A 21,994-nucleotide genomic window follows, 5' to 3' on the forward strand; every position below is an offset into this window, starting at 1 on the left:
TCTCTAGATAATAATATGTCAACCGGTGCAATATTCATAGATCTAACTAAGGCTTTTGATATGGTCGATCACTATTTGCTTCTTGACAAATTATATGCAATAGGCCTGTCTAGACACTCTCTTCTTTGGTTTAATTCTTATCTCCATTGTAGAAGTCAGCGTGTTTATGTTAATGGATGTGTATCGCAGTCCTTAATAATGGAGAAAGGTGTTCCCCAAGGCTCGTCATTAGGGCCTCTCTTATTTTCTTTGTTTATTAATGACCTTCCTCTAACTTGCTCAGACTGTTGTATTCATCTATATGCAGATGACACAGTGATTTATACATCCAATAAGTCTGTTTCTAAGATTCAATCCTCACTGCAAACTAACTTTAATACTATTCAACTTTGGTTCCAATTTAACCATCTCTTATTGAATAAAAAAAAGTCATATAGTATACTCTTCCCCACCAGATCAGCTACACAGAATCAAGTTAACAATTTGTCACTCAGATTTTTAGACGATACTCAACTATTACAAGTTGATGAACTTAAATATTTGGGCATATGGCTTGACTCACAACTCTCTTTTAGATGTCATATCAATTCTGTTGTAAAAAAGATTAATTGTAACTTGCGAATATTGTTTCGCTCTATTAACTGTTTTACTCAAAGGATTAGGTTACGAATTGTGTCGCAGTTAATATTTCCCATACTAGACTATGCGGATGTTGTCTATCAAAACACCTCAGAAACAAACTTGAAAGTATTGAATGTTATTTTCAATAATATATGTAGATTTGTGCTAAGATGCCCATTTACCACTCATCACTGTGAAATGTATGACTCACTGAAATTATTGTCACTAAAGGCCAGAAGACAGTATCACTGGTATCAGGTCATTTTTAAATGTGTGCATTATGATTATCCTTCTTACCTAAAGGAATACTTAATTCCCTATAGACCCAGCTATAGATTAAGACATACTGAATATTTCTTCTTTACTGTGCCCAATATTCTCAAGGAGAGTGGTAGACGTGCATTTAAATTTAAAGCCCCTTCAGAATGGAATAGTCTGCCAGGGTCTCTAAGATCAATTACTTCCCTGTGTTCCTTCAAAACATCTCTTTTTGTTTACCTGCAAGCAAATTGTTGCTGTAAATGTTTTCCTCATTTTTGACGTTTTTTTTTTTTTTTTTTTTTTTTTTTTTTTTTTTTTTTTTATTATTTCTTTAAATGTGATTATGGGTTTAGGTGTGCGAATGTATACATATTTAAGATACATATGTCCTATCCTTGTACTGTCATTCCATATTTATATGTATGAGGGGCGGATGAGGTGGGATGAGGGAGAGCTTTTGTGTGTATGAATGTATATGTGCTGTATTATTTCTATGTTGTCTCGAGGACCCCCTTGAAAACGAGATGCTTCATCTCAAGGGGTTATCCTCAACAATAAAATTTCAATTTCAAACCTAAAAAGCCTCTGCATCCATCTAAAAAGCTCTATGATCAGAGGTATATTAAAAGTGTATGGCTCGTCACCTTCTGTTGTCGATTGCAGTCATTCATGTTGTGTGTCCTCAATCTGGCAACCGTTGTGAGCATATTCTAGAGGAGGGGCGGGAGAAATAACTCCCACCAATATTTTAATTTGAATATCACTTGATAGCTTTTTATATTATATACTGAACTTTTAACAAAAACTATTATAGTATCTCAATGATCCTAAAATAACACTGGACTTGGCTTAGGCTAGCTAGAAACCAGCTATCATGTTTCAAAACCATCTTAATCTGGATTTTCTAGAGCTAACACAGAAAAGTTAGAAATCTGTAGGAAGCACTCCGACCATTGTACCTGTCTGCTAGCCCTCTTCATTTCACTATTGAGGGCTGATCAACATGTGTCTGTCACTAATGGAAATGCAGAGGAGGCTGAATTAAATGAGGTAGGGAAGGGGAGGTCTGTTTGTGAGCTAAAGCTCCTAGCTTTGCGCTTATTGATTTGAGTGAGCGAGTGAGCAGTACCTGTACTTCATCTCTCTCTGTCTCTTTTTAAAATCTGGTGCTCTCATGTTTCAACATTCGGATTTTGGGGAGCGTACTGGCCCCCCTGTACCCGTACCCCTGGTGCTGCTCCTCCAGTCATTGAGCTGTGCTACTGTATGGAGAACTTCCACAGGAGCTGGTGGAGCCACTGTCTTCAAAGATGGAGATTTCGATCTGGACAGCCACAGTCAAGGGTTAAATGCTGCGATGTTGAAATATAACAGTGCTAGTATGAAAAATGTTTATACTGCATTAAAGACCCATTGCAATTGTTCAGTGAGTATTCTTTCTTGTGATGTCATACTTCATTTTTAATAAGGATATTTAGGTGAATATATCAATGGGTTCATCAGCCAATTTGAGGTTTACATTGCATTCAAGTTACACATTTTATTAGTTCATGCAATCGAACTATCAAATTTACTTTTCCTAATTTTGAAGTTTCTGTTTGATTCATGAAATCTTCATATTTTATTTAACTCGTATTAATCAAAATTTGTATATACAATTTAGAATTATTATATCACTTTATTTTATTGCATGATTATATAATTTACAAATGTTATTAAATAAGAATATACACCCTTGAGTTCAAGATCAATATTCATCAATACTGTTGGTCATTTATCCTAGAAGAGATTGAAAACGTAAAAATTTAAGGTCAGAGTTATTATTATTTTTATTTAAATAAAGAAGTAAATACTTTTATTTAGCAAGTATAAATTCAATTGATAATTGTTCAAGTGTGACCGTAAAAAAAAAAAAAAAAAAAAAAAAAAAAAAAAGATTTCTAATTCAATTAAATGCTGTTCTTTTGACCTATCTATCAAAGAAAAAAAAAATGTTTCCACAAAAGTAATAATAATAATAATAATAATAATAATAATAATAATAATAATAATAAAAGTTTGTTGAACACCAAATCAGAATAGAATAATTTCTGAAGAATATTGTGACACTGAAGATTGGAGTAATTTTGCTCAAAATTCAGCTTTGCCATCACTGAAATAAATTACATTTTAAAACGTATTCAAACAGAAAACAGCTATTTTAAATTGTATTAATATAACAGTTTTAACTGTACAGATAAATGCAGCATTGGTGAGCACAAAAGGGTTCTTTCAAAGACATTAAAAAAATAAAAAATACTGACCCCAAACATTTTAACGGTGGTGTAATTACAATAAATGTTTGTTTTGTAAAGTACATTTAGATGGCCTTTAGGTTGATAGACATGCCCTAAAAGCCACATAACCCAAATTTGGACCCTAAAAAATTACTAGATGAGAGTTGGACAGATGTTAAACGCATTCCCTCCTAATAAGAAACTTAGACCTAATCAGATGTTGAGAATATGCAATATTTTGCAAATGTGGTAGCATAGCAATAATGGAATTTAAACAATCAACTGATTCATTTAATTTAAGTTGAAAATGTCTTTCCTATGAGCTACACCAAAGCTCTGTGTTGAGTTACTGGTGGTCAGTGTGGTAGGAACTGAATGGAAGCTATTGTTTGCCCATTGCTCCTAAGGTGACAAAGCCAGCCGGGCCTGCAGTCAGTGGGAAGAGGGAGGAATGATATTGCCAAATAGCTTGATGGTTCACTGGATAGATTTCCCAAAAGGAATCACCCACAATTATGGGATCCAAAGAATAATATGTTCCCGAAGGATCTTTTGGAAGTGCATGTACTGTCATACCTGAAGACTGTGGATATATAATAGACAATGAGAGAAAGGGAACACACACTAGTACCTTGAAAGATACTTCAATTTCATTATGCATGCCAATGTAATATATATTGGGAAAAAGGGAGCCAAAATAATAATCCAAAAGGAAATGGGTTGCCATGGCAACTAACAGACTATTGGGGTACTGTACTTGCAGTGCATGAGCCTGATAAGTGAAGCATTCATTCAGGCATCAACAGATTTGACAGGAACAATGTAGCCGAATCTCATTAGGTGAGGTGCTTAAAAACAATTAGTCTAGTATACACTGACCCAACAAATGACAACAATTGCCTTTTGAATTTATAATGTGAGAAGCATTTTCAAACTGCTTCAACAAATACAGGCTTTACACACTGATCCGACAGAAGCCAATGAACTGTAAGTTGGTTATAATGTGTTGGAATTATGGTTACAAACTTGGAATTTTAAATAATGTTTAAACAGGATAACTTTCAATAATGACACAATTTGGGTTAAATGTGCACTGAAAGCAAGCAGTGTAAGGTGATGTGACAAAACTAGATTGTTATCTTTTTGATATTTTCTTGTCTTCTATATTAAAAATCCCACTGACGGATATTCATTTTTTTTTTTTTTTTTTTTTTTTTTTTTTTTAGATATTCTTTAATCACACAGAGAAAGTGTTTCCAATCAGGTCTGGCCTTAGATACATTTTGGTCTCACAGTTTCCTAGCTACAACCACAGCGCTGGAAAATGGAAAGAAGTGCCTACAAAAAAAAAAAGGCTGATTTTCCTTTTTATTAACATATCAAAGTGTCACCTCAGCTGAACTGCTAAAGGTGACATGATATTCTTTGTACATTATGTGACTCTTATGAAAGTGTTACTACCCATTTTGGAGAGATCAGAAGACACACAACAACAATTGTGTTGAATGGTCTCGTTAAAATTAGGATTTCTTTTTTTTTTTTGAATATCAGAAGGAAACTAAAAAGAATAAAGAAACTAAAGCTAAAAGAGCAATGTCTTTTCAGTAAACAAATAGTGTACAGTAAGTCATCAGTTCACAGATCATTACATTATATTTACGCATTTAGCAGACGCTTTTATCCAAAGCGACTTACAGTGCATAACATTTTTTTTTTTTTTTTTACCAGTATGTATGTTTCCTGGGAATCTAACCCAAAACCTCCTGCACTGCTAACACAATCCTCTACCACTGAACCACAGATCATGCTTTGCTCTTTCAAGGTTGTGCAAACACTTAAAAAAAAAAAAAAACATCCTGACTGTCTGTGAAGGATACTACTCTCATGCCTCTCTCGATGGGATCTGTGAGGAGCAAACCTCTGGGTACATAGATCTTCTCATTCTGCTCCTGAATATACATGCTGATCTTTTTCAGTATCTGTGGTGGGTCAGAGAAGAGACAGAGTGAGAAGAAAGAAAAAGGTTATTGTAAATACCCTATATTGGTCCTTTAAAGGTAGAATTCATTTGCTTTATTAATGCACTTTTTTTCTTTTTTTTTTTTTTGGTCTTACTGTGCATATATCAACTTTCTTTGCTGGCTGACATCAACCCCTCATTACTTTTCAACTGCTCCCCTACAATCACCTGCCTCCATTCTGGCACTTAACACCCAATATTCTCAATTTAATCAGTTACAATGGATAAAATTATGTTTGTCCTTACATCAATAAATATTCTTAAAAAAAAAAAAAAAGTTCTTTTGCAATTGTACTGAGCTAACTGTACTGCATAATTGTACTAAAAATTTACTGTATTTCATAAATAAAATAATATTAATATAGCAAATGACTTTACTACAGGTTTTAACCGTAAGGGAACTTACTATAAAGCAGTTTTTACTGTAGCATTTTTAGTCTTTTACCATTAAATGATGGTAAGTTTTAACAGTTTATTAAAAATGTATGTAAATGATTATACAATTCAAATTAAGTATATATATATATATATATATATATATATATATATATATATATATATATATATATATATATATATATATATATATATATATATATATATATATATATATATATATATATATATAATTACAAATAGCTAATAGAAAAACAGTAGAAAAACTAAAAGTCTAAAGCATTATAAAGCTAAATAAATGCTCATTATATTGTATACTGTCAAAGCCATTTGTGAAAACATCAAAGCTGTATAACAGTAGTTTATTTAGATTACTCAAGTTTATTTGACTTTTCAAGTGAGCATTGCAAAGGCTCTCTGTGTTTCTCTACCCCAGTGGGGTGAAACTGTGCATCACTTTGCTACGCTTAAGCCTTCCACTCAAAAAAAAAAAAAAAAAAAGAAAAGAAAAGAATGGCCGTGAAAATGGACAAGATGTTTGTATTAAGGAAAAACATTTGTCTATTCTGAATTCAGTTGCCATGAACAAACTTCAGGATGAGCAATGACTCACAGGAGTAAATCTAACACATGCTGTTAATATGCTACTTGGCGCTACCCAAAATGAAATATGTTTTTCCAGAACAAATTGTACAGTTACACTTTTATCCAAAAACTTACATTAATTTATCATGAAAAAATTCCATGCAAATATGCAGTGAGGTCCAAAAGTCTAAGACCACCAGTGGAAATCCTTTTCATTACAACTTATATAACAACATAATGTATTAAGTGGAAAGTTGAACTGAAAAAATAATATGAATATCTTACTGTTTGGTATGTCGACCTTGAGCTTTAATGACAGAAGCACTTAAGCTGCACGAAGTTACATTTACATTGATTCATTTAGCAGACTATTTTATGCAAAGCAACCTACATTGCATACACTGTATTGGTTTATGCATTTGCTTTAAACCTATGACTTGACATTGGTGTAGCTATATATAACATCATAACTTAAAAAAAGGAAATTTAATCCTATAACTTCCTGTTAATATAAAGATTTAAATTAGATTTTAAGTAAACTTAGATTTTTGGACCTGAGCTGGTACTAGCTGTTATTCTGGGTCTTACAGTGTTTTATTGTCAGTCAGATTCCAGAAAAGTTAAATTCTCCCCTCAATTTCTCTACTGAGAAATGTATTTTTAGTTATAATCTTTAAATAAAGATGTACAATGAGCTGTTAAGTTGTAAAGCAATAATTTATGAATCCAAACCATCTTAATAGTAACTCTCTAGTCCCATAAAGCACTGCAGATGGCATGCTTAGTCTTTATGTATTTTGAATGTTTGGAAAATGAATGCCAAATATATCGTTGGAAGCAAAGCAAATAAAAAATCGTCTTGTAATTTTTGCACATATTTTTGAAATAATGACTGCTCACATTTTATAATAATAATAATAATGAAAGTATTCTATAGTATCTATAAATATAATATTATAAGTATATCTATATTAATATATGTATCTACAGTAAATATATCTATTATATATACAGTACAGACGAAAAGTTTGGACACAAGTTTTGGACACCTTCTCATTCAAAGAGTTTTCTTTATTTTCATGACTATGAAAATTGTAGAGTCATACTGAAGGCATCAAGGACTATTTGACCAAGAAGGAGAGTGATGGGGTGCTGCGCCAGATGACCTGGCCTCCACAGTCACCGGACCTGAACCCAGTCGAGATGGTTTATATGAGCTGGACCGCAGACTTTTTTGTTATATAATTCCATATATAATTCCACATGTGTTAATTCAAAGTTTTGATGCCTTCAGTGTGAATCTACAATTATTTCCTGAACAGCATGCTGTTATATGATGTGGAAAGGAACTTGAATATATGGAATAAAAACCTGATTTGGATGAAAGAATGAAACTGAATGCAAATTATACATTTTTGTTTTTAGCAGACACTTTTATCCAAACAACTTACAGTGCATTCAGACTAATTTTTTTTACCTAACATGTGTTCCCTGGGAATCAAACCAACAACCTTCTGTGCTGCTATAGCAATGCTCTACCACTGAGCCACAGGAACACTTTGGAATACATGGAATGAATGTCAGAATATATGGAATGAAAAAAAAAAAAAAAAAAAAAAAAAAAAAAAAAAAAAAAGTATATATATATATATATATATATATATATATATATATATATATATATATATATATATATATATATATATATATATATATATATATATATATATATATATATATATATATATATATATATATACACACACACACACACACACACACATGTCGCGTGCACATGGTATGAAAAATTGGTCTGCACAATTGCGCACTGCAGCTGCACGCATCATTTTGCATGTGTGTTCTGTTCTCTTGTCATCTACTGGTTATAGTGGTAATTTGATTTCATTTTAAAGGTGTTTGTTTTCCACCTGAAGGCAGAAATCGTCCAACAAACGAATTTTATAGCATAAATCTGAAGTTAAATTAAATAAATAAATAAATAAACTGACATATAATATATTATGTTTATACGTCTCAAAGTTTACACATGAAAATTTCCAATGCGTGTACCTTGCAGTGCTGCTCGAAAGAACGAAAGGTCATTTTGTGATTTACAGTCTTGAGGTTTGACATGACACAGTGCAGCACGCTCTAAATCTTTGCATCCACTGCCCTGACTTGTGTGTGCAATCACTCGTCTTTGATGAGGAAGATGCTTATCATGCTAGCCTAGAGCATGAGAGAACTCATCTGTGTCCACTCATGTGTGGCCTCCTGTCAGCTGGAGCAGCAAACTCATCATGGGTGGGAGCAGTTTATCAGAGTTCACCAGTAAAGCAGGCATTTTTCCTGTCTAGAGTTTACAAATAACGCCTGATGTGACCTCGGAGTTCCACAATGCATGAATGATATCACCTTTCAAACATGTTAAAGCATGAAGATGAATTTAGTACAAGAAAGACTTTCAACTTTATGTCCACTCTATCTCAGTGCAGGTGAAGCACCCCTGTGCGGAGTAATCTGCTGGCCTTTGGAAGTATATCGTAGCACTGAATGCCATGTTATGATTTGGTCAGATATACCCACTGGTGGACAGGTGCTTAGCACAAGAGAACTATTGTCTAAGTAGGGCGTATCTACACATATCAAACCTCATCTCAATTTTGTTTGCATGCAATCCACAGAGAGTGATTCACATCTGCCGTGCAAACGTGTGTGGTCAGATACAAATGGGCCGGCAGATCAAAATGTTTTCTTTTTTCAAAACTTTCTAATGTTTTGGTTCTGTGTGAATCATTGGGTGACCAGGCCTGAATGCTTGTCTTTGATCTTCAAAGGCGCTCATGGTTTGGAGCTGTTCTCAATCTTACATCTCGGGACCGGCTTCTTCATAAATGCTGAGTGTATTGTAAAAGAATCACGAGAAGACTTAATCTTGATACCTTTTCATACCGTGTCTCCATGCACAGGAAGATGATGTAGGCTGTAGCACAAGCCAGGCAGCCTTCCAGGTAGGACTGACCTCCAATCTTTTCAGCTTCTGCATAATAGCAGTTGAGCGTCTTCAATGTTTCTTCAAACAGGCTCTTCTCGATCTGCGCACAGCAGTCAGTTTAAACTCAGCCAGCTTGCTTGATCCACTGTAGTGAATGGGTACCATCAGAATGAGAGAAAATGTCACATTAATCCACAAACAAGTCCATCAATTAACGTCGTCTCGTGATAGCAAAAAGCTGCATGTTTTGCGATCCATCATTAAGATGTCCTTGATCCATAATACTGCTTTTTTTACAATGAAAAAGACGTCTGGTCTGAATCAGGACAATTCTTTTTTCTCACAAACACACAGTTTTTGATAACAAAAATGTTAATTGATGGATTTATGTGTTTTGATAACAAAAATGTTAATTGATGGATTGACTGGATTGATGTGGATTACCTGTGGATTATTGTGATGTTTTTTATCATATGTTTGAACTCGCATTCTGATGGCACCCATTTCCTAGAGAAGGTCTCTTTGTGAACAAGGGATGTACTGTAATGCTAAATTTCTTCAAATCTGTTCCAAAGAAGAAACAAACGTATCTACATCTTGGATGGACTGAGGGTGAGTTCATTTTTTAGCAATTTTTAAAGCAATGCCACACGGGATGACTGTGCGACCACATAAATGGCAGTAATACATCAGATGTGTCCCCTAAACTCCATCTGAATCTCACCCTGCTGTACAGCTCTGTGGGGAACTTGGTCTGGAATTTACAGATGGTGCTGTCTCTGTAGTCCCTCTGAATGAAGACCTTGGTGGCCAGAGATGCACTGTGACGCAGCTCCTGAAGGTTGTGAAACTACAAAGAGACACAAAAAACATCAGGAGTGTTTTAAAAGGGGGGCGCTCATGAGCACCTTTCTGAAAGTTAAAATGACAAATGGCCCAGTCACTAGGCTATTGATATGACTAGCGCCTTGTATGTACATAATTTTAAACATTTTTCATGTAAATCATTACTTGCACAGTTAAATCATTGTACACGTGGATAAGAATTTGTGATTTGACACTTAAAATTGAGAGGGTCCTGACAGTATGACATTGTGTCTATTAATTTAATGATTTACGGTTTCTATCTCTTCCAATACACACAGAAAACCTGATGATAGAGACTGGGCCTACATCAAGAGTCTATCAAAATGAAAAATGGACATGGGCCTCTGAAGCAATAATATTTTAAAATATGAAGGAATATGTATGCTTGTTTATAAAATCCAGGCCAGAAAAAAAGACTGAGCATCAATCAAAAGAAGGAAAAGAAACACTCAATGAGTTGTTTTAGGACTTAATGTGTAAAACCCATCTTCACCAGCTCTGGAAACATCATGAAATAGATTTAGAGAGCCAAGAGAGAGAGGGAATGAAACCCGATAGATCCAAGACGCAAATCCTGCTCTAATGACCATTTGCTGTGTCCCATTTCTCCTGATTCTCCAATTGACAATACAGTCAGACAGACATATTCCAGTACTCAGTCTGTTTACAATGCCTGCTGGCAAAAATGTGTTTTATAAATGTTATTTTCAAATAATAATAACTACATGAATTAAGAACAGATTTCAGCTTTCTGTCTGAGTATATTACCTAACACACTGTAAGCAATGCTTCGGTTTCTTTCATTTCAAGACCTTGTTTCTACCTTGTGAACAAAGCCATATTATAACAGATCAAGATATAAGACAATGCTCACAGCTTCATTATCAGCAAAAATTAATTGGTGTCACAGTTGCGGTCTCATTAATGTACTTTCTGAAAGCTTTGATGCCAAAAATAATTATATTTTTAATCCTCTCTATTGCTAATATCGTAAAGTTACCCTGTAAGGCCAGTGCTGAAACATACAGAAAGAATGAAAAAGATTTAATGGTTCTTTAAAGGTGTGAAATAAGGGCTGTAGATGACGAAACAACAACAACAACACCTAAAATATTTTAATACCACTATTGTTTCTCCTAGAAAGGAATGGAGAGTTGTTTGTTTAATAATGTGTTATCTTCCAATGAGTGATTTTCAGCCCAGGGGGCCAGGCCCAATGGATGTCTTAAAATGACTTTAAAATGATTTAATCATTATTTTTAAATAAACTAAAACTAAACTAAAAATCACAAAGTGAACTAACATCAGATATCATATCATATGTGTTTATTCAAACAATAGGATCTTGGAAAACCTGGATATAGGCAATTTTAAAAGTGTTTTCAAGAGCTAGAAAAGTCATAGAAACAAATTAAAAAAATTGAAATCATGGACATTTCTATAATGTGTACACATTTTGTTAAGTCTACATCCATGTCAATCTCAAAAATATTTTATCATGTAGAAATAGCTATTTATGAGATAAAATCAATTGAAAATGTTTTATCCCATAATCTCTAATGACTGGAAAAGTAATGTATATTGGTCATTAAGAGTGTTAAAAGTTTTAATTATGTTTTATTATAATATAGTATAAGTTTCAAGCATTTATAGTTTCAATTAACATTTTGATTTAGTTTGACATTTTAATATTTTGCATTTTAATTTTAGCAATTTTCAGGTGTTATAGTGTTTTAAGAGAAACATATGATACAGAAGTTGATCATTAAATGAAGCACAACTAAAGGAGCCAAAACTGAGCAAGATTTCATGACTATAGTAATACATTCAACTATATGTTGTAATTACAACTTCGGAACAAATACAAAGAAAGTCAGAATTAGCAAACAAAGTTTCTTAAGGATGGACGTGAATTATTATTAGTCTTCACTGTTGCCATGACACACAAAGCCTTTTAGTTCACACCAAATGAGACAAGCCTAATTATCCCTGCACTCCTCCACTGAGGCATCGCTCAGAGAAAGTCCAACTCAGGTTGAGGATGCTCATAATAGATGTTCTGCTGTCTCAAATCCCACAGCAGCTGTTAACATATCCACAAGCAAGTGGCTTATCTGGCCACATGACTATCCACAGTTGGATTACTTCCAGATATGATAAATTATTCACACTTGGGAGGTCATCTAAACTGTTACAAGAAGAAAAGTCTCAAAGTCAGACTTTAGACTGTCAACAAAGTATTGTACAGTTTGAAGCTTATGTGGCCCAAGAACTTTTCTGACCGACATGAAAAGAGACTAGTCAAATATAACTTTGATTTGGTGCCATTTAGAGTCACCCCAAAATGAAAATTCTGTCATTATTTACTCACATCCTGTTCCAAACCTGTATGATTTTCATTATTCTGTAGGTAATTTAAATGAACAGTCCAACCAAAAATGGAAATTTGCTGAATACTGGCTCATCCCCAGGCCATCCAAGATTTAGTTTGTTTCTTCACAGGAACAGATTTTAAGAAGTTTAGCATTAAATCATCTGCTCACCTATGGATACTCTGTAGTGAATGGGTGCCAAAGGAAACAATATTATGAAATACATGTTTTACTTTATAAAAATACTTTTTTATAAATGTTTGTATTCTAAAAATGCATTGAAATAAATAAATAAATAAATAAATAAATAAATAAATAAATAAATAATAATAATAATAATAATAATAATAATAATAATAATAATAATAATAATAATAATACAATAGTGTTTTGTCTTGCTGTTTCTGCATCATTTTTTTAAGTGTACAACAATAAAGTCTTAACAGACAGTCATTCATAATTTCATGATTAATTCAATGTGTTACTATTCTTTTTGTGTTTTTTTTTTTTTTTTGCAATAAATTGTAAAAGTTACTATAAATTTCTGAGTAAAAACTGTCTAAATCTCTTTTTTTTTCAGTGTACAACAAGAAAGTTTTAACAGACAGCCAGATTGGAAGTGGCAATTTCTGCCAACTCTTGCCATTTCTATGTCCAATTTGCATCAGAACATCAGTAAATGGACTGTAGGTGGTTAGTGGGCTTAGGTTATGCCTATAAAAAGAGTAACCATCCGATTTCTGTAAATCCGGACCTGCCAAATTGGCGAATAAGTCTGAAAGGTACATGAGCATATGGTGACATTCCTAAAGTGAGACAATTAGCATTATTGGCCTTCACAACTCTCAGCAGTGAGATGGCCAAGGCCAATTAATATTCATCAGTTGTGGAAAATGTTATGAATTTTAATTGACATCTAAGGGGTCATAAGTTGATTCTAGATGTTGCCAATATTGAGCAGTATTTCATTAGTAAATGAGCAGATCTGCAGAGGCATATCAGGAAGATAGATATACCTTCAAAACTTCATAGGCTCTCGGGCATTTCCTCTTCCTTCCTTTGTGAATGGGGAAGATTATTTTAAACAGATGTGACAAAGGCAGAACATTTACAGAAAGTCTGATGTGCTCTCAAACTCTTGAGAGACACTGTAGAGGAAGCAAAAGATAGACTTCCTCAGTTTAATGGTGGTTTATAGACCCACATGTTATAAGTGACAGAGTTAAATCAACTGAGAGAGAAATAATATATAATTCTGCCCTGTAGCGTTGGCTGTTTAGCAATATTTTGGACTCATTACACAGACAATATGCAATTTAGCCAGCTTATGGGCTCAGTTTTAAGCAACACATAAAAGACACTAAAACCATTCAAATTAAATATATTATTTATCAATCATATCATGTTAGTACTCACTGATGCACAGGACAGCTGCCCAATGTCTCTAAACTTATCACAAATAGCTGCTGTAAAACTGTATAGAGCTTTTTAGGTTCATTATCTAGACTCACATACATGGCGATGGGTGATGGTCACGATCGCTGCCTCACGTGTATGGGCAAAAAGCACGCTGAGGTGGCATTCACAGATGAGTCATGTTCCCATTGCAGGAAGATTACCATCTCTGCGCTGTGAGCCAGGCTCTGTTTCCTCCAGGGGGGTGGAGCTCCATTGCCCTTTGCCGTGATATAGTGTTCGTCCTGGTGGCTGCCAGGCTGGGACTGTTTCCAGCAGTAGCAAGGGTTGTTTGAGGATTACAGTGGTGGCAAACCACTCAAGGAACCAACTTCCTTGGGGCCACCAATCCTTTAGCACCTCTAACCCAGTTGAGCAGCCATTAGCCCACTTGGACCTTGTTCCCCGAACTAGTGCCCCTCACGACAGCCCCTCCCTGGCGGATTCCTCTGAGGCAGGATCTACTGACTCAGAGAAGGGTCACCCTACGGCACCCAGGTCCAGACCCCCAGAGATGCCCGATTAGGGTTGTGCTTTCCTTTTTACAGCAAGGGATGGGGATGTCTGCCTCCACCCTCAAAGTCCAGGTTGCTGCATTTGTTGCATACCATGACCCCACAGAAGAGAAGTCGGTGGGTAAACATAACCTGGTCATTAGGTTCCCCAGAGGGGCCAGGAGGTTAAATCCTTCCAGGCCCCCCTCCATACCCTCTTGAGACCTGTCTTTAGTGCTTAAATCACTGCAGCAGGGGCAACTTGACCCTTTGCATTCAGTCAAGCTAAAGTTTCTTTCATTGAAAACTCTGCTCCTGCTTGCACTGGCCTCCATCAAGAGGCTAGGAGACTTGCACGCATTTTCGATTGATGATTTGTCCCTTGAGTTTGGGCTGGCTGACACCCAGGTGCCCAAGGTTCCCACTACTCCCTTCAGGGATCAAGTGGTGAACCCGCAAGCGCTGCTCTCTCCCATCTGAGCCCTGAGATACTACATAGATTGGACACAAAGCTTTAGGACCTCAGACCAGCTCTTTGCCTGTTACGGAGGCTGGCAGAAGGGGAAGGCCATCACTAAGCAGAGGATGGCCCCTAGATTGTGGATGCCATCAATCTGGCTTATCAGGCACAGAGTGTGCCCTGTCCATTAAGATTGCGAGCTCACTCAACTAGAAGTGTTGAATCCTCCTGGGCGCCAGTTTGTGGCACCCCGCTGACAAATATTTGTACAGCTGCGGGTTAGGCAACCCCCAACACATTCGCTAGATTCTATAGCCTTCATGTGGAGCTGGTATCCTCCTGTGTTCTCACCTCAAATGGGTAATGGCACTGAGAGGCCCCGGTTAGTGTCGGCTTGTTAAAACCACTCCAGAGAGTCCATATCATAAAACCTATCGAGTTCCTCCATCCCCTTGGCAGCCAGACGTGGTGGAGCATCCGGTGCCAGGCCTTCACTTGCTGAATCCTTGAGAACAGGTAGAAGGCGGGGGTCCATATGAGAGACCTAAGTTGATCTCATATGTGTAAAGTCCAGGTTATAGCCTTAGAGCCTGTGTTTCCCCGGCAGACTTCTGCCATTTTCAAAGAGGGTTTCAATCATCTCCAATTTTCCATATGTACCTAAACGGATGTTCATATGTGTATTTACTCCCAAGACATCCTTCAGGAAGGATGGATTTTCTCCACAGTCCCTGTTCCAAGTGGAAGGGGTGACTTTTCCCAGTTGAATCTAATCTCACTGAGTGGGTAGTGTTTCGACAATGGTGAATGGAATTACCGGCCTACACTAAAAAGGGGCACAGGCGGATCACACTGGGCACTGAAAGGGCCAGCATCCATGGTGCTTTGGTAGGGAATCCCAATTTTTGTTGGGCATCGACGTGATGTCGAGAGTGACCGACTGAAAGGGAACGCCTCGTTACGTATGGTAACCCTTCTTCCTTGAAGGAGGGAATGGAGACATCACGTCCTGTCGCCACGGCTGCTGTACCACTGCTGGCTCGGCTCCTCAGTGAAAAACTGGTATGCATTCAACCTGCTGCCATCTTATTCTCAAGCAGTGATCAGCTGCAGCTAGATGCAATAATTGCATGCCAATGTGCATTGGCTCATTTAGTTTACACTCGAATGTCTATCGAAGTGATATCCCTAATTTGTCCGTCACCGACATGATGTTTCCATTCCCTCCTTCAGGGAACGAGGGTTACCATACATAACCAAGATGTTGTTTATTTAACCCAGCATATTGGGTTGAGAACGAGTCAATCTTTTGTTCTTTATCTTGTTCAGCACGGTGTTCATCTTCAGTTCTCCCTTCACAAAAGTTCAGTCAGTGTGCTGTTTGAGTAAATGAATTAAACCGGGATATTGGTTTGTTTTAACTCAAAGGGAGTGTCAGCCACATTAAAAAAGTTAATAGCTTAAGTTATTTGTGGATTAATGCGTATTGGAGATGCGGACCGTTTAAAACGATTTAGTTCGATTTAGTGAACTGGTGTTTTGAACTCTCTCTAACAACAGACACGGAAGAGAAGACAATGATGAATAAAGTCGTAGTTTTTGCTATTTTTGGACCAAAATGTATTTTTGATGCTTCAAAAAATTCTAACTGACCCTCTGATGTCACATGGACTACTTTGATGATGTTTTTCTTACCCTTTCTGGACATGGACAGTATACCATACACACAGTTTCAATGAAGGGACTGAGAGTTATTGGACTTAATCTAAAATATCTTAAACTGTGTTCCGAAGATAAACGGAGGTCTCACGGGTTTGCAACGACGTGAGGGTGAGTTATTGATGACATAATTTAGATTTTTAGGTGAACTAACCTTTTAAGTAAGTAAGTACATTGTAAATAAATAAATAAAAATAAAGATTTACATAGGCTACTGATAGTCATGGCTAATTGAGTGTGATGGAAAAAAATCATAATGCAAATAATAATAATAATAATAGAACAGGACTCACAGTAGTTGTTTTGAATTTATATTAACCATAAAGTACACAAAAGTATTTGGACGATTAACTACATTTAAAAACATGTAAATCTTACTGCATTAAATAGCAAAATATCAAACCAAGTGCCATAAACTTTTAAAGAAAGACAGCATGAGTACACAAGCACACAAGCAAAACCTTTCATAAATCCTTTTTTTTTAAGTACACTGTTCAAAATTAAGTTTTCCGACCCAAACTTCTATAATCTGGAACAGTAATTGTGTGGACATGTGTGGTCCCCATGAAGACAACAAGTTATTAAATAATACAGAATTAAGTTTTTTTTTTTTTTTTTTTTTTTTAAGCAGAACGTTTTGTGGGATAAGGGGATATAAAATACAGTCTGTACAGTATAATACTTATTACACTAATGGAATGTCCCCATAAAACATGGAAACCCAACTTGTGTGTTTGAGAGCAGTTATTAGGCCCTTAAAACACAACAAATCAGTGTGGGTGTCTTTAATAGCCATGCTATGTGCTACTGCACAAGGTTAAAAACACTGTTGACTATGGAGTCTCATCTAGACAGATAAATAGCATGCAATACTCCAAAGACTGTCTAAAAACAGAAACACATGACATATCAGTTGTCACAGTAGCCCCAGAACATAAAGCAACCTGGTATTTTCAGCAGTAGTTATTTTAAGGATTAACTTTACTTTGAGGTGCATGTCAAAGAAGAAACTAGAGAGCCATCTAAAGAAGTCTCAGAGTTTATGTCAACGAATGCTAAACTGACCATTGAAGCAAAGGAAAGACACTCTGAGCGACTCATTAGAATATGTTTTAATGAAAACGAGCTGGATGAAGGACTACAAGACCACAAGATGCCCAAAGCAAGTGCATGAAAACACTTCTTTTCATCAAATGTTGTCTAGGTGAGAGTTAACAATTAGTTTCAATATCCTAGTCAAAGTAAAATCTAGGTTGCAGAGGGATACAATTGTTTCCCTGAATACATTACAAACAGTAGAATCTCATAATGTATTCTCACTAGAGGATTTTATCTTGCCTGCCTTTTCAATAAACCTCTAAACAAGATGGCTAAGTAAACAGAAAGTGCATGCCATCTATTCACTTAAATATAAACATTATTGTGAATTTAGGATAAAGAACAGCCAGGCAAATATTATTTTTAAACAGAGAAAATGAAATGGTGTTTGGAAGATATACGATAAGATAAAAGATGTGGATGCTTGTGCATTTTAAAAATGCCCATCCATGTTTGCATTCTCGGTTTAATAATGAATGATGCAATGATGCATATGATGTCAACTATGATAAAAAATAAAAATAAAATAAAAACTCCTGGCAAGTATGTGCAATACTCTAGAGTATTGCACATACTTGCCAGTGCATTGTTTTAAGGGTACTAACAATAGAAGTAACAAAGTAATTTTTTTAGGCTAATATGTAAATAAATAGTGATAAAAGCCAACAAAATATTGCATCATGATTTATTTTATATTAATTTACTAACAGCTATGATAACACATGATATAAAGACTATGACCATTAAAAAAAAAAAGAAGAAAAAAAAGAGCCATTGCAACTAAATTCTTCTCATCTACACGGTGTAGATGGAGATCCTTCATTAAGTGTTGTAAAGATATTGTAAAGATATTAAAACTCTGTTACCACGTGTGAAACATTATATTATACATAATTCTATTATATTCTATGCATCTGAGTTCTGAACTTCAGTTGATAAACTGATTAAAGAAAATTGTTAACTTTAGATGTGTTAGACATAACAATAAATTAATTAATTAATTGGCATGTTGTCATATTCGTTATGTTCATTTCAAATTTAGATTGTTGTGCATCCTGAAATCGCACACTGTCTGAGTGGGTACTAAATTTGAATTTGAACTTACTTTGTGACCATTACAAATGTATGTTGTATATAGTACGAATTTTGTAAGTGTGAACGAAATGTAGATGTACTACATCCTCAATGTGGTTCCGGTTACGTGTTCAACCAGTGTTGGTTTCTTCGCTTCACTGCCATCCATAAATCTCGTGGCATTGTTAAAGTGTCTATCAAACATCAGACTCCTTCCAGAAGTACTAGGTCGAATACTATGATTTTGGGAGGCTGCTCACTGCAGAGCAAATGGGTGGAGCTTATGTCCAGCTTCCCCTTGCTAGACGTCCAGCGAGGAGGAGCGAATGTAATTTGTGCCTAATGAGTGGCGTTAGAATATCCAACCACACCATTTCCCTACCCAAAACTCTATCCCTCCTCCCCATTAGACATCCGGAGAGGTGGAGCTGGTAGTCATGAATAACTCTGCAGTGAGTACCACTTCATGAATTCAAACATACTACTCTTTTTCCACATAGAAGTATTCAAAATTTTTTTATTATTATTATTATTATTGTTTTGACAGCAAAAGTGCTTAACCAATCAGAATTCAGAGTCAATCACTATTAGTTAAGGAAAGACACTGACATATTTTATTTTGCATTATAGTCTGCAAAATAAACTGATCAACACACCAGTGCTTGTCCATCTTTTGAACAAATAAATTGACACAAATTATTTATTTGAGCTATATTTCTAAATATAATATTATATATTTTTTTCTTGCTTGCTTGGAGAGAGAGGAGCACAGCAGACATATGTTACCCAGATCAACTGACCAATCAGAATCAATTATTCCAGAAAAGTTTTTTGTTTTGTTTTTTTATTCACTGTATTTGTGTCTCTGTCCAGGGTGCTGAATAATTCGCCAGTCTGTCTGTATCATTCACACTTTCTTCGGCAGATCCTCTGCTTTGACGACAATATTCACTTTTGGCTGATTCCAATGGAAAACTTCGTATCATGTCGACGAAATCACTCTTTATAGGAAACAGCGTCTCCATTTCTTAGTTGGCTTCTTTAAACGGGTCTTATCTAAAGGTCGTGACATCATGATTCAGCCCAACAGCAGGTGTCAAAATAACTTCATCCAAAGCACGCGAATGAAACGAACCCGCTCTCCGCTGTCTGTTTATCTCGCACGAAGCTCAAGTGAATGCGTTAATGATTCTTACCTCTGTCGCCATGATGCTTGACGGTGGGGAATGTTTGGTGGATCTGTCCCGGTGCTGAAATTCTCTCCACTCGTGGGACAGTAACGGATGGAGAGATGAACGCGCTGGAGAGGGTGGAGCGGCGTCCCACTGATGGAGGAGTGACTGGTACAGAAAGTACAGCTGTGCTTCACTTTATGTCTGAGAGAGAGGGGGAGCAGGATCACCAGAGGAGTATATTACTACATAAACTGGAGTAAAAAGTGCTTCATCAATAAAAAAGGCTGTAAAAATAAAAATAATTATTCATAATAATTTAAATACTTATATTAATATCATTATTAAATGGAGCTAAACTTTTACAATATAGGTGCAAGATATATACATTAATGTTAAAGTTTACAGAACCCAACTAACAAAAAGTTTGTTTTAGAATTAAAACGTAAGTTCTTAATTTTTTAATGTTTTTTTCTTGGTTATGCAAATGTTAGGGAAAACATTAAGGGAACGTTCCATTTAATAATTTTGCAAATATTATGAGAACGTTTTACATTTTAATTGAAACGAGTAAAAAAAAAAAAAAAATTCCAGTCAAAATGGTTCCATGAATGAAATATAAATAGCATTTTTATACTTACATGTTGGAAATGTTATTTAAGAGACTGAGTAAATGTTCTATTCTAATGTTCATAACATTGAGAGAATCTTGCCAGAGCATTAGCCAAAGTTCTGATAACGTAAAATTGCATTGCTTGACACTGAAGATTGAATGTCTATGTTATCTATGGCAAGTTTCAGCTGCTACTGTACCTTTTGGAAGAAAAAATCTAACTTCCCCCAAGGTTGAACAGGTTCAATTATTCATTCTTGTCATTATTATCTCGAAAACTAAGACAAATATTAAATAAAGGTCCAAGAGGTTGTTCAATATATGTTGAAGGTGACCCATGAGTGTATTCACAATGTACAGTTCATGTGGATGCAGTACTGTACATATATTGTATATATATTCAGGTGGTGGTGTGCTTATTATATCGGATGGATTTATGTCTGATGTAAATCCAAGTCCAAGTATAAATAAATAAAAATCTATTTTATTTTAACATAATAGACATTTAATACTCCATCTTAAATTAAGTTCTGACAGGTTTATGGTGAGCTGGCATCTCCCTAGGTCTGTCTGTTGCAAAAATATCTTTCTCTGGCGATGATTGTGGTGGCTCAGTCTGAGTCATACATACATGAAACAGACTGCATAATTCACAGGAAAGGCAAAGACACTTAAACATTTATTAATTTTGCTGCTGATGTTTGGACAGTCTTGAGCTTTGACCAAAATGTGTACTGGATAGTAGACATGTTTTAACCATGAGCATGCATGCCTAATAGAAAACATAGCAAAATACATGCAGCATATACAGTACATGTTAAAGTTAGCTCTGAATGATAATTTCGAAGCACAAATCTTGTGTAATGCGCCATGTAATACTATAGGAAAGCATACATTACCTAATGGCCTTCACTTGACAATAAGGTATTCTTGAACGAAACACACTTGTACTCGGTCCAAATGGGAACATTTGTCCCTTTCGATAGCTGGAACATAGAGATAGCTACAGTAATCTGACAACATTGGACACAGGACAATACAATCTGCTCCTGTCTCTGATAGAAGACTGTAAGTGCATGCTACATAATCATAGCAAAAGAACTTCGCCTTGCATGGGCCCTCATGGGCTGACATAATCTAAAAAGCTTGCTGCCCAAGGCGTGCACACATTCGCGCACACGTTCAGATATTCAGGGATGATACAAAATGAAATGAAAAAGTGTATACACTAATCAGAGTGTGGCGAGTGGGGCGGGGCCGAGAGGCGTGGGAACGAGGAGTGGGGCCAGGTGTAGTGATTGAAGATGAGCTGCACCTGTGCCCCGCCGCCAGTATCGAGTCCCACGTAGGAGATGGAAGGATATAAAACTGGAGCGACGACCATGAAGGACGAGAGAGGACCAGGCCTGGGACATTATTTTATGTGTTTGCTTTTTTTTTTTTTTTTTTATTATTAAATTGTTTTGATTGTGCGCCGGTTCCCGCCTCCTTCTTCCCGATGATTACGAAGGTTATA

At 35.7% G+C, this 21,994-nt stretch overlaps 1 protein-coding gene across 2 annotated transcripts; it reads right to left on the bottom strand.

Moving 5' to 3' along the window:
* Positions 1 to 1,553: 1,553 nt before the first annotated feature.
* Positions 1,554 to 19,916, bottom strand: LOC128025978 (golgin subfamily A member 7B-like). Of its 2 annotated transcripts, none has more exons than XM_052612626.1 (5): positions 19,890 to 19,916; positions 9,879 to 10,004; positions 9,102 to 9,254; positions 5,036 to 5,137; positions 1,554 to 2,206 (listed from the first exon to the last, which is right to left on the bottom strand). In XM_052612626.1, exons 1-5 carry the CDS (start codon positions 19,899 to 19,901, stop codon positions 2,129 to 2,131), a joined length of 471 nt encoding a protein of 156 aa, XP_052468586.1. In that variant the 5' UTR covers positions 19,902 to 19,916; the 3' UTR covers positions 1,554 to 2,128. The 2 variants fall into 2 exon arrangements, with proteins under 2 accessions (XP_052468586.1, XP_052468585.1); XM_052612625.1 differs by lacking the exon at positions 19,890 to 19,916 and adding an exon at positions 10,930 to 10,943 and having other exon boundaries at positions 9,879 to 9,975.
* Between the last annotated feature and the right edge of the window lie 2,078 nt (positions 19,917 to 21,994).

The sequence above is a fragment of the Carassius gibelio genome, chromosome A13 (genome assembly GCF_023724105.1).
Source record: "Carassius gibelio isolate Cgi1373 ecotype wild population from Czech Republic chromosome A13, carGib1.2-hapl.c, whole genome shotgun sequence".
NCBI classification, from domain to species: domain Eukaryota; kingdom Metazoa; phylum Chordata; class Actinopteri; order Cypriniformes; family Cyprinidae; genus Carassius; species Carassius gibelio.